The 17,004-nt window shown below is 38.4% G+C and overlaps 1 protein-coding gene across 3 annotated transcripts in view; it reads right to left on the reverse strand.

Annotated features, from left to right (window-relative positions):
* The window catches only part of LOC138024810 (uncharacterized), a 194,628-nt gene that overhangs the window by 37,880 nt on the left and 139,744 nt on the right, over window positions 1-17,004 (reverse strand). For all 3 annotated transcript variants that reach the window (XM_068871987.1, XM_068871985.1, XM_068871988.1), the window contains 3 exons: window positions 4,213-4,360; window positions 2,971-3,297; window positions 2,222-2,527 (listed from right to left, as the gene is read on the reverse strand). In XM_068871987.1, coding sequence (XP_068728088.1) covers window positions 2,222-2,527; window positions 2,971-3,297; window positions 4,213-4,360 — 781 coding nt within the window. The remainder of the gene's footprint in view (window positions 1-2,221; window positions 2,528-2,970; window positions 3,298-4,212; window positions 4,361-17,004) is intronic.

Here is a 17,004-nt window from a genome sequence, read left to right on the forward strand (position 1 = left end):
GTCGAGTGATTTTGGGTCGCTTTCTTGGGAAATATCCATTGGAAAGATGAATTATTTGAAGACTTCGAACGTGAGCGCTCAAAATGTCTTACATTTCCCTATAATCAGGGGCACCAGAATGGCGGAAACCTAATTTGCATAAGGTTATGACGTCAGCTGAAAACCGAGAATACAGACTGAAATAGTTTAGACTTGGAAAGATATGCATATGACGTGGCATGTGAATTTGCGTGCGCTGTAACGATGCGCAGTAGCAATGGGTGCAGACGTCCTTAATTGCCAAAGAGCAGATAATAAAATTATTGTTGAAAAGCTTCACACTCTTGGTAGTAACATTTTCCCGCTTAAACTTGTCCTTCTGGCGGTATAAAACTTAAAGATACTTTAAGACATCCGTTATACATAGGCTTAGTTGATCTTCCAGAAAAGAAAAACCGGGAAATGATTATCATACTGTATCGTTGCCTAACCCTAACCCTGGCAGTCGCGATCTGTCGGGACTTATTGAATGTTCAAAGCAAAGTTTGGATGCTTCAAGAGCAATTGCCAAAACCTCATTTACAGGTTACAGAGTAACCTGACAATGGGTGGTCAAGTAGCTGCCGAAATCTAAGAGGTTTTAAAATCTTTTCTCTCTTCAGTCACTTGACTTGCTACTAGCAGGGCCTGCTTTTTCATAGTTCATATACATGGACTGGTTGTGAAACCCCGAAAACTTGAAAAGTGAGTACAGTGCTGTCACACTTCAGGTTAACCTGACCGTGACCATACACAATATATTGTCGTCAGTTCATGTTTGAGTTTTGAATAAATTAATCAAAACTTCTGGTTGGTTGTCTGTTAGAAGAAGGGTGTGGTTTGGTCATGGTTAGGGCCAAAACAGAAAACAAGAGAAAAAACAAAGAAACATGTAAAGTTTCATAACCATCTTGATATATTAACTACAATTGTCTTTGTAAGGAAAGGGAAAAGACATTGACTGAAGTCATTGCTTAACAATGGGCACAATGATGCATAAAGTAGGCAGCATTTAAACTTGCACGCAACGAAATGTTGGGGAAAAAAAAGAAAAAATGAAAACTTGTGTTAAAATGCTAATTAAAAATGAAAATTTTGGGAAAATCGAGCCTTTCATGTTTTTTTTTTTTTTGTCTTCCATATAAAATCAATGCTGAAGAGTAATTGGACCTACACTAGATTAATAAGGCGTACACTTTGATTTTCAAATGTTTAGTTTGTCGTGAAGTTTGGTCATTTTATTCTATTCTACAGCTCAGATAGATATAGGTTCATACTTTCCATAAAATGGTTTTCTTTTGTAGCCAAAAGTTTAGAGGAAAAGTGATGACTGGAACATTCCAGTGGTACATACTGTACAAGTACATGAAACAGGTGCACATGCAATGTAATGTAATAAGCCATGAAAAAAAACTAAAGACGATATAAGCTGCCGCCTAAAACAAAGACTTTCGCTTTTTACCTAACTTTATACATTAATTTAAATGGGTGACAGGCTGACTTACCTAACTTAAGGACGTTCGCGCCAATTGTTCCTGCGCATCCTTACTGCGCACGCAAATGCACACGCCACGTCATACACGAGAGCGCGCGCTAAGTAATAAAATGAGAAATGATAGGGCAAAAGGCCATTGCTATAGCTTTGCCTGGATTTAACGGTCTTGGACGTTCAGTAACCCCTATTTTTCTTGCCAGAAACAGATTTTATTTACAATTATCTCCACGTTGTCCAAAAATGAACAAAAAATCAATGTGGGAAGTTAAAAAAAATTCAAGATTTCTGCTCACGGGACATCAAATCCTGCCATCTTGCGGCTGCAAGGCGAGTGAAACTGTGGTCGCTAAATGCGAACTTGATCTTTAAGGAACCTCACCAGTTGACTAAATTCACTTCATAAGTCCACTTAAACAATATTTGGCAGAGACGATTTCACTTCAAAGATTTAATTGCAATATATCTGGGTTTACAGACACTGGCCTTATTCGCTAAGAAAGCCCGATTTTGTCACATTTTGGGTGTTTTTCGGTTCTCTCCAAAACGAAGTCGGTGACCCCCCATTTTTTTTACATTTCTGACATAACTAACTCATCATCTTACAGTGGTAAAAGTTTCAGAAAAAAATCAATGTTGAAAAATTTTCGCACGAACGTCCTTAAAGGGAGCCTTGTTTTAACAAAAGTTAAATTGAACAATATCACTTACTGTCTTCCTTTGTTCTTGCGAATTCAACAGAACTGCTCATTCCATCACCAGCGGAGGTAAAAGCCAACACATGAAATCCATATCGTGCAAATTTAGCCAATCCGGTGACATTTTTTGTGTACATCGTGACGTTGGAAACAGAAATGTTTTCTAGTCTGTTAATATCGGAGCCTTCTTTCCTGATGAATATCTTAAATCCTCTAATGGTTCCATGTCTGGAGTCGAGGGAAGGAAGCTGCCAGGACGCTATGATAGCCGTAGATGTGTTAGCAGTCACTATAAAATTGCTAGGAGCTTTTGATGGGACTGAAAGATTGTAAATGCAGCAAAGACAAGAAATCAGAAATGAACTTTGCCCATGGAGTGAAATGTGATTGAACCATTCTTTATTGAAAGGCAACTTTCTTCCGTTCTTCCCAATAATTAAAGGAGATTAATTTGATGAAGGAAGTGACATTTTAAATGAAGAAGGATGGCTTATCAGGAACAAAACAAAATCTTAAATAAATGAATAAATCAATCAATAAGTAAAAACACCATGGCATTCCACATTTGCAAATATGTCAATTCCTTTCAACTGCATAAGCCTAGTTTCTCCAACACCACATAAAATAATTGGAGATAGAAAATCTATAAGAAAGGGTCAGCTGTGTGTATGACCATAGGGAATTGCGATTTTCATTGCTGTAATTCACGACAATGCCCCCAATTGACTATACTAAGCCTGAGAAACTGATAGAGTCCCTTACCATCTTCCCATGTCCTTGCCATCTTCGAGGAACTCTTTGGTCCACACCCCACCGAACTGAAGACGCACACTTTAAATTCATATTGTGTGAATTTTTCAAGCCCTGTGACTTCCGAGGAGAAAACCAACAAACCATTCTCAATTCGAACGTTCTTGGCATCTTTGATAGTTTGTATCTGTGGTACGTTGGAGCCTTCCTTTTGGTATAGAAGCTTAAAGGATATCAACTTTGTTTCGTTGTAGTACCATTTTGAAAGTTTCCAAGAGACAGCGACACTAGTCGACGATTGTGCAGTCAACTTGACAAGAATAGGAGCTTCAACAGGAACTGGTATGAAGAAAGAGGAACTGCTGAGTACAGGAGAATGCTGCACAAGTCCAGAAACACCGTTGCTTAATTCAAATGTGCTAGAAAATCGTTCTTTATTCGTAACTTTTCAACCCATCCAGTCTACCTCTGAAATAAGTATTATCTACAATTCCAAAGCTTCCCGAAATTGACTATTATTGTCAATTTAGGACCCTTAGCGCTTGATAGAGATTATGGGAAATGGATATCTATCTTTAAAATCTGAACCCCAATGCCTAAACTCGCTGGACTCGAACCTGGGAATGTTCGATGAATAACTCTTTCACCAAACCACTAGAGTACCGCAGCGCTATAGCCAGAAAATTATTTTTTTAATTACGTCAATACATTTTTCTTCCGAATGTCGCAGTAAACGTGTATTATCACCAGCTAAGAAACAAGTTTAAACAGGAGAAAATGTGGATTACCAAACTTCAAGAAAGAGCTAACCATTTTAAATCAATTACTAGACTTAACCACTATTCAGCAATGATTTTATATATACTACTTCGTGTTGATAAATAATTGGTGCAATTGTAAGCCAGTTGATCTTTAGTTGTTACGTGGATAAAAACAGTTCCTTTGCAGTGGGTGCTCCAGGTTGCAACTTTCACTTTTTATTCTTTTCATCTGCTACCACAGTCCTGGGACAGAGTAATCTAAATTGACGGTAACAGTCAATCCAGAAAAAACTTGGAATCGTCGATAATCGTCATTTCAGAGGTAGAGGATATGTTGAACTTTTACAATACTAACAGAAGGCTGTCAAGTACTATTCCTGAACATATACGCATAAAGAAAAAGTTCAAATGGAGTTCACTTTTTCATTTCTAATTTTGTCCTTTTAAATAATTACATGCAGATGGATCTGCAAAACTAGAGATCATGAGTTACCTAGAGATTTAAGTGCTCCATAGAGCTCAACTCTCAATGCCTTATGACCAAAAAAGTCAATTGGCTGAAAGCGGATGAAGCTCGCTATGATAACCTCCTCAAGATTATGCTTGACAGTGTCATTTCGCCCAGTATTTCCGTGAAAGACCTGCAAAAAAAAATTAAATTTATGCTCACAATTATGGACGGTGACGATGATACAGATGATGACAGTAGCCTGAATATAAGCTGAAGACAGACGCCTCTGCTTAGTAAGACAAATGGTGGTAATGTTTACTTTAAAAAGTTTAATGTCAATTGTCGCAGTATTAGAAACCGGGGCTGTTTTAAGGACGGTGCTCACTACTTGAAAGGTATTTTTTTCCCGGTTTAAGAATATGCGGGAATAGCAAATCTTTACAAGTGTTATTGAAATACAAAAGAAACTTGGGAGTAACCACGCATTTTTCAAAGTTAATTGATCAACAATATTTGTAAAAGCAAAAAATACAAAGCAATGTATATAGCCGCCAGCAGATTTACCTCCAAGATCAACTCCAAACAGAAAGCTACACGTACCAGCTGATGAACAAAGCAGTTAAATAATGAACTTTGTAGTGTCAAAGCCAAACTAAATGAACATTCAACTCTCACGAATGTATTTTCAAAACGTCAAAATTAAACGTACGATAGATGCATTGCATTGCGGTGTTCTTTTACTACAGTCAAACCTCGATTATCCGGACTCGTTGGGACTACACGAAATAGTCGGATAATCGAGAATATGAATATTAATGAGGAACAAAAACTGATTACATTAAGAAAGTGACATTTAATCGTTAGGAAAACAATATGGTCTACATCTTCACTGTCCGTTGTGAATACCTGTACACGTGTCGGCAAACGCCATGATCTTTTCCTTGCTCTTGCGGATATTAGATATCTGCTGTTTACTAACGCCATATTCAGCTGACAAATTGGTTCCTGTTTCTTCTTTCTCTAATCGCAAAATTATAGCCTGTTTTTCTTTTATCGAAAGAACGGATCGCTTTAGCCTGCGTGTGTACACTCCGGCGCTCCTTTCTACGGCCTGCCACGCAGGCTAGGATCGCTTACACTTCAAGGACATGATGATCGTGAATAAAAATTCATGACGTAAGGTAGCCTGTTCGCCGAACCTGGAATGAGCCAATAGAGCGTGGAATTTCACTTAGCAACAAAGCAACTCTAAGCCAATCAGAACTCATATGAAAGTTCTGCATTTAATTTAGTTACGACGTGTGCGAGCGCTGCTTTTATTTTGCTTTTTGCTGTGAAAGAGAAACAAACTCGCGTTTACTTTACTTTTCAACGGCTAGGGATCTTGATGACGACTAATAAATATTCATGACAAAATTGGGACCAGAGAAAAAGTCCGGATAATCGAGAAATCCGGATAATCGAGGTTCGACTGTAGCTCCAAATGCGCAGAAGCTCGCAGACTCACGCATTGCAATGGAGACTAAAACGGAAAAAAGAGTTCACAGTCATTTTTATGCTTCATGTTGAAAAACAGCTATTTGAAAGAACACTCCCGCTAACCTGCCCACTGGAAACGTTTCATTGACGACAGGTTTTCAATGTGGACCACAAGGGAGAACAAAATCAACCATTTTGGTGAATTCTCGAACAATTTCCCTCCAACAATCAAATTTACTCGCGAATAAAGAACAACAAGCTACGTACGTAGACTTGTCAAAACAAAGAATGAGTTAGACTGACTAAATTATACTGAGAAATACCAGAAACAAGGTTAATATCAAAATTATAAAAAAATATTTCAATTACGACATCCAAGAAAATAGCGACAAAGTAAGAGAAACTCGAAAAGTAATAAAACAGTACTTTAGGTCGTAAGACGACAATGATTAACGAGATTTCCAGTGGGGATCGATCATATACTGATAAAAAAAGACATAGGGGATAAAATGAATCTACATTTCGGAGAAATCGGACAAGAACATTCCATATACAGGTGCCCCACGAGAAAAAAATCGTAAGTAAGAGGGCACATCTACAGGCCTCGAAAACGAGTTATATGACAGTCGGTTTCAGACATAACATTTCTGGCGTTTTGAAGCAACAAAAATAATAAAGATATGTTTAAAATAGCATTTCAGCAGTTGTTTGACAATTTTAATGTGAATTTCTGTAAAAACGAAGGCTTTCTTACTTCTATTCCATGTATTCTTATTCCAGAATACAGTCAATCGAACGCACCCTTAGTATAAACGATAAACCTATAGAAAGGAAAGCTATCATAAAGTTGCTCAGCGTACACACTGATGAATTTAGACTGTCATAGGATAATCACATATTGCACATCGTCCTGACCTAACGGCCAAAATGGCTTGTGTATGCTTTGAAATACTCATCCATATTCAATAGTCGTTTTGACCGATCGGATGAATTTCTCAAGACATGTGAGTAAGTTGTTATACCTGGTAATTCACCCAACAAACCTGAAAGCCTAGGGAGGGATTTCAACGTGGCCCCAGGGATTTCAAAATAGCGGGGTAAATAGATGAACAATGGAATGCAAATGAAAAATTATATAATACCACGAGTGGCATTATGTAATGCCTCATGTTTATTAACATATGCATTTCATGACTCCTTTCTTTGTTGTTCCTTGATATCTACCACTCGGAGAAAACCTTAAACGACCACGTTGCTGGTAACCTTTGCAATGCAGTCATCAGAGCCTTTTTTCTCTTGTTCTTCCACCGTCTTTGGCCGCCTAATTTAACTGTCGTTTTGGAGGCATGTTGTCGTCGGTTCAAGAGCCCTCAAAACACTAAACCGGAGCATTTTTACGCGTACCGGCCAAAGTGAATAACATTTTTATACATCGCTGAAATCGCTGAAATACATTTCTTCGATTTCCAGGTGAACTAGACTGGCGCGACTTCTTATGTAACATCTTTTTTGTTCGGGGTGTTTTTCGATTCCTAGGCAAACTGAGCTAGACTGCCTTTCACGGAAGAATAGTCCTTTTCCCATCACGATTGGTCAAAACGGCTATTGAATATGAAGGAGTATTTTAAGCCATTTGAAACATGCACAGCATATGTTTTATCAGATATAAAAAATCCCTCCGGTTTCGCCCTCAGGACTATTTATATCTGATAAAACACTCCTGCTTGTGTATAATTATATTAAGTAGTAAGTAATTAAAATTAGACCTCTAACGAAAGACCTAGGAACATTGAATTCTATTTATCGATCAGTACAGCCGTACTTCGACTATTGCAGCCTTGTGTGGGGTAATTGCTCAAAAAATGCGTTCTTTTTGTCGGAACTCTGAGAGGCTCTAACGGCGCCCCGTCGCCTGAGGCGATTAACATTTGGCTTCGGGCGAGTGAGAAAAATTACCTGGTCGCCCGGCCGGGCACTCTGGCTTGTTGTATTTCTAGCAGATAAGGCGGCTAAAAAAATTAATATCCTGGGCCCGGTTGTTCGAAAGCCGGTTAATTTAATTCAGGATTAGCCTACACTTTTGTTCCATGTTTTCAACCTTTCGGTGTAACTTTTTTTGGCCTATTTTTGTTTTTCAAGATTGCCTTCTTCAAATCCCGACCTATCCAATCGAACAAAACCGAACAAAAAACCAATCGAACCCAATCGAACTCCAATCGTTCGATTGGGTTTGGCAATCGAACAAAAGCGAACACCTATTTTGCTGTGAGTTCGATTTTCGAACCAATATAATCGAACAAAATCGAACTAATCCAATGCAATTGTCTCTTGACGCCTCAAACTGGGTATAACACGTGGAATATCACAGTGGGAGTCCTGGGTTTCAGTGCTCAGCAAAAGCCGCGTAAAAAGGGAAGGGAGTTAGCGGTGATTTCACTTTCACCTTCGGAATTTTCCAATACCACGTGCCTATCATGCGATGCGGCGTTCGTTAATCGAACGTTCGATTATGCCAATCGTACGTTAATCGAACGTTCGATTATACCAATCGTTCGGTAATCGAACGTTCGATTGGGTTCGATTACCAATCGTTCGGTAATCGAACGTTCGATTGTGTTCGATTGGCAAAATTTTATTGTGAGTTCGATTATGTTCGATTGAGTTCGGCAATCGAACGATTGGTGTTCAATTGGGTTCCATTGCCGAACTGTTCAATTGGATAGGTCGGGTCAAATGTAACGTTTTGCCGAGTATCAGCGTTGAACATCATTTGGGAGTAGAGAAATAAACTCCTTGGTTATATTTTAATCTGGGATTAGCGTGAATCGGCTTTTGAAGAACCGGGCCCTGATGGTTACAGTTTACTAAACCTCTCGGAAAATGTTTTTTCTTCATACGAAACAATTAGGTCAAGGGCCGTTCCACATGATTTCACATGTAACATGTAATGTAATGTAAATCTTTATTTAGACACGGAGAATCATCAGTTACCGGTAAGTTAATAATTAAAAATTAAAACTTGTACAACTGCTTTACATGATTGCCCTTTGGGAATCCGATATCTCAGATACTTTCTTAATACCCCGTTTAAACTGCCCAATAGAACAAACGCTTTTTAAATCTTGGGGCAAGTTGTTCCAAAAACAGGCCCCGCTGTAGCAAAAACTTCGTTTTAAGTAATTAGTATTTGGCTTGGGCAGCAAAAGCTTTCCTTCAATATTTCTTAGGTTATAATCATTAACGTGGCGTTCAGTGAAGAGACATTGAAGATAGTCTGGGGCAAGTTCATTCAATGTTTTATACATAATTAAAGCATTCTGCTTTTTACGACGAAGAGACAGCTTCTCCCACCTAAGCATCGCGAGAAGGAGGTTGGAGCTCGCATCAAAAGGTATTGAGTAATTACTCTGGCAGCGCGATTTTGTAATTTTTGTAATTTATCACTCAAACAGCCACTCATACCATCCCAAACCGGGATGCAGTAATCAAAATGTGGTAACATTAAATCATTATAAATTTGAACTGCAACATCCGTCGGAATAAAAGGTCGTACACGTTTCAATGCACCAATGGCTGAAGAGACTATCTTGCTTATCTCGTCAACGTGTTTACACCAAGAGAGTTGTGCATCAATGGTAAGACCCAGAGATTTAATATGGTCAACTCTCTTGATCGTCCTGTCATCGATACTTATATTAATCGCCTCACATTGGGTATTCAATCTCTGCCTAGATCCGGTTATCATTAGCTCAGTTTTGGCCACATTTAAACTTAATTTGTTGGCTCTCAGCCAACAGGTAAGATTGTTAAGTTCAGAAGTCACTGCTAGTTTAAGATCTGCTACCGTTTTTGCAGATAAGGTTATACTGGTGTCATCGGCAAACATTCTCGGCGCAGCAACCCGCAGGCAGTTAGGGAGACCGTTAATGTACATCAAAAAAAGCAAGGGACCCAGGATGCTACCCTGCGGTATGCCACAAGTAACAGTGCTGGCAGTTGACAGATTGCCATTTACATTACACCTTTGGGTTCGATTACTTAGGTGTGACTGAAACCACTTAGCAGTTGCCTGGTCAGCACCAAAGTAAGACAATTTACGTAAAATAATTTCGTGATCAATCGTGTTGAAAGCTTTTTTAAGGTCAATGAAGACTACTCCGTTCAGGAAGCCGTTGTCGATGTTAACAGACCAGCTATTTGTCGCCTCAAGCAAGGCCGTCAGGGTGCTATGTAAGGAGCGAAAGCCCGATTGACAACTTGATAACAATTGATTGTCATTTAGGTATTGGTACAGTTGATCGTAAACAATTTTTTCAAAAACCTTCGAGACAACCGGAATAACGGAAATTGGACGATAATTGTTGAGGTCCGATTTTTCACCCTTTTTAAACATCGGAGTTACCCTGGCCATTTTCCATTCTGTTGGATAAATCCCAGTGATAATTGACTTTGTAAATATGGCGGTCAGCGATGGAGTAACAATACTAGCAGCCAGTTTCAACAACTTACTCGGGATCATATCGAGGCCAGTGGCTTTCTTTTCATGAATATTCCTCAATAGGTTAAAAACAACGTCGAGACTAGGAGTTTTTAGGTAAAACTCGGGATTTACTTCTGCAGCAGGAACCTCTTGGGCTAGCACGCGGCCAATATTTGTGAAATGATCATTAAAAGCTTCCACCATGTCGCCAGGACTGCTTATTGTTCTGTCGTCAACTTGGATTTCTAAGATATTCGTCGACTTGCTACTGTTACGTGAGATTAACGCATTAATGAGGTTCTATGTTTTGCGCGGATTTCCTTTGCTAACGTTCAAGTTATCAGAAAAGTAGCGCTTCTTTGCCTGTTTAATTGCATTATTTGCTTGGTTTCTAGCACATTTAAATTGCCCCCACATGTCGTGATCATTCGATGAAATTGCTTTCTTTTTAATTAAATCTCTTCTATGCATTTTATTCAATAACCCTTTAATAATCCACGGAGCCCGCTTTTTACTAATTCTCTTTAGTTTGCGTGGTGTGTGTTTGTCCATCCAACTAACAAACATTTCCTTAATTAATTAAATAAAGAACTAATTAATTCGGGCAACCAACTTGGAGGGCTGGGCACCCCAGCTGAAATGCTTGGGAGCCCAAGGGGCTCCCCGAAATTTTCCTTAGAACACAGCCTTGGATGCATAACTACAACATCCGACATCCGAAGCAGCAAGTTTTACTTGCACTTGCCCAAACCTGAGACAAACTGGTTAAAAAGATCTTTTGCTTGTCGAGGGCAACAGCATGGGATGCACTTCCAAGTGACATTTGAGATTAGCTTTAAAGAGTTTTTTGAGGAACGATCAACCCGATAGTTAGATTTGTTTATTATTACTATTATAATTATAATTATTATTATTATTATTATTATTATATTTATTCTTATCAATAATTATTATTTTCTATTATAAAATACTCAAATTTTGGTTTTAGTAATTTAGTCTCTGCAACATACATGTAGGTAACATTGGCATTATTTAAGAGAATTTTTAAATTAGCATTTTTTAACTACACATATATGTAAGATTACATGTTAAAGTACACGGCTTATTTAGAAACCAATATTATATGTTGAAATTACTATCCTGTAGGGGTAAAGTCAATGTATGCGTGCGTTTTCTCCTTCAATGTTGTCTGAACGCATTGTTCTTCTCGACGATGAAGTTTCCAAGGGTCCACTTTCGCCAGCAGCATTACTTACTTGACGTCCAAACAGATTTTAAGCCAACAAAAACTTTCCGACTCACGCATTCCTCTTGGTCTAACTACAAATATTTCGTAAAATCGTCTAAATATGTTTCAGGAAATTCCTGATATTTTTCCGAAATATCTCGCTGTTCCCCCCTAAATATTGCAAAAAAAATTCTAAATATCCTAAATATTTTCTTAACAGTTTTCTATAAATGTTATAAATTGATCAAAAAATTTATTGGCAAGACCGCAATGCGGCAGTCTTTACAAAGTGACTAAAACAAGTACAAGGAAAGAGCAGCAGTAAAAGCCGGAATCCGGAGTCTGGAATCCGAAATCCAGAAACCAGAAACCAGAGACAATTTGCGAGAACTACTCACTCCTTGTACGCTCTGCTATAATTTGCACACTCAAGTATTTCACTCTGAGAAAATGTATACTGTAAAATGGATCTGAGCTTACTATATACATGTATGCAGATTTGAGAATGGTGATGGCATCATCAAACTATGGCAGTCCAAATTACAAAAAAGGAAACTTAAAGATTGTCTTATTTGTTTTCCTTATTTTCACCTGGCTTTTTGGGTACAAAAATGCTTCTTTTTAAGGAACAAGGCGCCTGGAGAATAGGGGGCTTGAGCACGCGCGCTTTTAAGACGCGGATGGCAACCGGAAGGGAACATTTCGCGTGCCAGGACTTTGGTGTCTCCCAGATTTTTGTATCAATTAAAAGCTACTTAGCAATGTAAATGCGATTGTATGAAGACAAGGTAAAAGGAAAAACAGCTCACTTGCGTAAGTGACTGAGCGCGACTGAAGCTGTTCATTCAGGAAGAACATACAGTAATACCGTCAATTTCCGATAGTAACAACCCCCCGAAATTAACGTCACTTTTTTGTGGCCGCTAGTAAATCCCGAAAGCAGCGACCCCCCGAAAGTAGCGACCTCCCGAAAGTAGCGACTTCCCCATCCCCTGAAAGTAGCAAGACCAAGTTTTTTAATTGTATGCCGTATACCATTAATATGTCGATCAATAGTCAAAATTTTAATATACAATAATATGTTCGTGCAGTGTCACAAATTGTTCACAATAAAGCACTTTAATTTACAACAAGGGAAGCTTTATGTGACCATTCGTCCTTGACATCAGTTCACAGATGTAGCGATGTAAGAACTACTGTAAACCGGTATAATTTCGTATTAACAACAGGAACGTGTTGAAATTGAAAACTCTATATACTTTTCTATGTAGTTTTTGCTGCATTTATCATTATCTTCTTTTTGTGAAACAATCTATACATATAGAATGCAAATAAAATGTTGTTCTTTTTTTAATTTTATGTTGTTCATATTTTATTTCGGAAAAAAGCTCGCACCAGCTCTATTTGTCAACGGTTTTTGTTCCCCGAAAGTAACAACCCCCCCGAAAGTAGCGACCCCTAAAGGCTGCTAATTCCGAAAGTATCGAGGGTCGCTACTATCGAAACTCTACGGTATGAGAAATTCACATTGTTTATCGAAGTTAAGTTCTTTCGAGACGTCCCACTAGCATTGAATAGGGAAACAAGTAAGTTTTGAAGAAGTTATGCCGAAAGGCAGATGAATATTGCGCTTCAAGGTCGACAACTGATGATATGGTCGGCTTGGGTTAGAAGGTTCTTCCGCCGTGTTTTCGCAGTTTGAACATACCGTGAACTTTAGAATGATGTACTTCCACATGACACCCAAAATGCCCAAAAAGTAGAACGAAACATTGCAATAACCAGTTGAAACTGTTGAACAACATAAAAGAAATACAGCAAAAGGAACGAAAAGCAGTGTGGACTCAAACGGACAAGATTGAAACGGATTGCATTGGGGTAATCTTAAACTGAAAAAGGTCGGCCCGACGTTTTTCATGTTTATGGCAAGTCACCCGGATAAAGGTCGTTTTTGCTCACAATCATTGTGTGATTTAATGATAGTCTTATCAGTAAAAGAATTTCGAGTTTCAAACTCGTGATTAACTAAAGATTTCCCCTAAACACCCTAAAATAACGTGACAGAGCCCCTTTCGGAGGTTTCGGTAGCACATAATCAAAGGGAGGAGAGACGGTAAAACACAACTTTTTTTATCAATAAATTTCAAGCATTATTACTTTTACGTAAACTTGATTATGATCATTAGAATAACTGATGATAATCAAGATACTCAAGATCCAGGCCTTTGTTTTTCAAAATAAATCACTATCCCATGGATACACACTAGCAAAACCAATTGAGTTATTCAGTGGATAGTGAATTATCCAGTGTGGATAAGTTGTTGCAGTTCTCCCGAATTGAAGGTAATTCTGGTTTCTGGATTCCTGATTCTGGATTACGGTTTCTGGCTTTCAGTGCTGCCCCAAGTAAATGTGTAAGCGTTTAGTACATCGTAGCATTTTCTGCCCTGCTTGACAATGAAGGTATGACATTCATCTCTATGCTATACTCTTTAATCTCTTTTAAAAAATAAACAACAATATAAACTCTGACACTGTTCTTTTCAAGCCAAAACGCGGATCTGCTTTGGCTAGCTCAGGTACTTTACGTCCTGTGATTCCTTTGTTCCGACTCCCCTGTCTCTTCATAATCAGTTAACGATTGTTTACTGGAAGCATTGTGGCTGCCTCTTTCAGCATGTGCCATATTCAGGGTGTACTTACTATGACTCGTGGGATATAATATTCGTAAGGAAAACCGCTGAACAGGTCAACCAGACCACTGCTGACACTTAATTGATCCCAAGTTTAAAATAAATTTTAAAAAAAACGTGTAAGAAATAATGAAAGAAATAAGACCATAGCAAAATCCCAAACATAATCCTTTTTTTTTCTAAATATCTCGGAATTTTCTAAATATCCCAGGAGCTTCTAAATATCTAAAAAACATCCGGATATTTGTAGTTAGGCCTACATTCCTCCTTTTGCAACCCTCTCAGTACTAGGGTAGACTTTCATACACCGACCAAAATGGTGCAAGACAAATCAAAAGAACCATTTTATACGTGACTGTATTGGTTTTGCTAGTCCTTTTGTTTTATAGACATTAATTATTTCATATCAGGTATATGAAAGAAAAGCTCGGTGTTATGAAGGGATTCATCAAACGAGAAACACTTCGTCTTTTGATAACAAACCCCGTTGAAGAAAATCTAGAATCACAACAAATGAGGTTTTCAATCTCAATTACTCGACCGAGCTATCTTCAGTTCCAGAACTTATCACAACTACAATGGGTGAGATCAATTTCGCATCAAGGAAAGCGGCCTTAAAAACAAAAGCTAAGACTTCCAACATACTGTTACTACATATCAACCAACTACATCGTAGCCCAAAAATATTGTTGTAAAACATCACTATTACTTCATTTCAGCCAACGTTAAACTCGCAAAAATATTTTCCAACACTGTGCATTGTCGCTTGCAGTGTCACTTATCGGAAGGGCAAATCGCTCAAAGACTTTCTAGTCAGAGCCAACAACTCTCCCCAAGTCAACAAAAACAACAGAAACAGGAGTTATATGTGGTAAGCAGGGTGACAGCATTACAATCAGACATAAACCGTCTTAAATTGTTTTATCTGTCTTTCCTTTGACAAAAGCAGATGGGTGTCTTCAGTGGGTGAGTAAACTAACTCGTGTTATATTTCACAGTAGGTCACTGGAGGATAAAGAGCACATGTAAACAGAGATGTAAACAGAGAACCTTCATGTGGTAGCACAAGGTAAGCAAACAGATGTCATGATCAGAGGAAGCAATTCAATTAACAATTGTGTGCTGCTCTCTTCCCATTTCAAAGTAATAATTGCAGTCCACTGAGCTTCAGCTTTATCGTGGAAAAAAACTGTAGGATATATTTTCCGACAAGACCTGAATTTGATCGTTACCTCAAAAAAAAAAATTCACAATTGCATGTTACGACACAAGTTAGATGAATACAAAATCGACAAGCATGCATACTTCCGTATTCTATAGGAAAATTCACAATCGAAAATGTTTGTTTCCACGAAATCGAAAGAGGAAATTTGTTGTGTTTGTGCTAAAGGTATCAGAAACAAAGACGAAATAAAACGAAAGCTTATTTCCATCTTGAGTCGCCGTTTGGAAAGGAGATCTCCAGTGATATTTTTGGACTAACACTTTGTGCCGTATTTGTGCTGATAGAAACGAAACAATAGTTTGAAAGATTATCAAGTAAGGGAAAGCTTCGAATCGTCACGAAAGTCAAATGATCTCACTCATGAAAGATCAGGTAGGCGCTGTAATTTTAATTTTTTAAGAATTTTGTCATGATAAACGTTTTTGCTGTTTTTACTGGAAAATTGCTGCAAACGCTGCAAAATAGTAGTTTTCATAAAACGTGTTATTTAGAGGCTAAGACGAACGTTTTCCACAATTTTGCAATGGCCAGGCTTCAGGTGTAGGAGACGTGCTAGACCGGAATTAAAAGTACGTCTCAGTGAAACTTTCCATTTAGCGATGCAATGACTTTCGTCAAGGAATACACGGCAGGACTTTTCAGGGGTGGCGGGTGACAGGCGACTGGTGGAGGGTCACAATGGGTAGCACAATTTCAAATAAAATTCATGAACCTATATACACGATTTTTCGAGGACTATTTTTTCACAAGAGTTTATTTTCGAAAATCAATGGAAGACATGAAATAACTGAGAAATCATGCCACACGGAAAGCCGAAAGGAAAAATACGTGACAATCAAAAGAAAACGTCGTCGGACAGAATTTAAGTAAGCTCTCTTTAGTTTTGTAGCCGTGCATGAGAAAAGTTATGTGATTTGACTTGAATTCACACGCTGATGACGCAAGCATTATCAAATTAGCACGTGCTCACAGGACCGTAGCCTGTGTACAGCCGCCCGCTCTCCCAAAAAAAAAATCGGAGAGGAGCGTCTGTGATTTACCGTTGATAATCGTGTTCCATACCACGTGATTTTTCCTGGAATGTGTGGAAAATGATTTGATTGGTTATTACCCATCGATCATTACATCATCAAAACAACGAGTTTTGATTGGCTTTTATTTTTATTTTACGATGAGTTCGTGTGTACTTTGAGCACGGTACAAAACACGAATAAAAATCTTCTTGATTGTCAAAGAGGTTTTTCTTTTAAAGTACGAGCGGAATTTTTATCTATGGAGTGTAAAGTGGAAATCGATTCGATGTACATTTTAGGAATTGTCAGCGAAAAAGAAACGAAAGCGCTCTTCAAGAGGTGAATATAGCAATATTCAAAAGATTGTCCACTCGAAAACGTCTCCCGCAATTCCTCACCAGTCAATGTAATCCCAACGCCTTGCTCGGACCAGCCTAGCCATTCTCAAGCACAATCTACAAAGCGTGATGCCCTGGAAGATATGAGATGTGAACACACCGAGGAAAATAACAGCTCATCGGCAACGATCTGTACTGTTCTGAAGATCAGAGCCGTACCTGGTTGGAAGACTTGCAAATACATCCTTTCCTTTAAAGAGTGCTTCTATGCTATAAAGCCAAGGTATCTTAAACTATCGGAGACGCTCTTCGATGCACGTTTGTAATCTACTTCATCGACCACCATTTTGAGAATTTAGCTCTAACGAAATATGAGCC

This window comes from Montipora capricornis, chromosome 11 (assembly GCF_036669925.1).
Source record: "Montipora capricornis isolate CH-2021 chromosome 11, ASM3666992v2, whole genome shotgun sequence".
In the NCBI taxonomy this organism is placed as follows: domain Eukaryota; kingdom Metazoa; phylum Cnidaria; class Anthozoa; order Scleractinia; family Acroporidae; genus Montipora; species Montipora capricornis.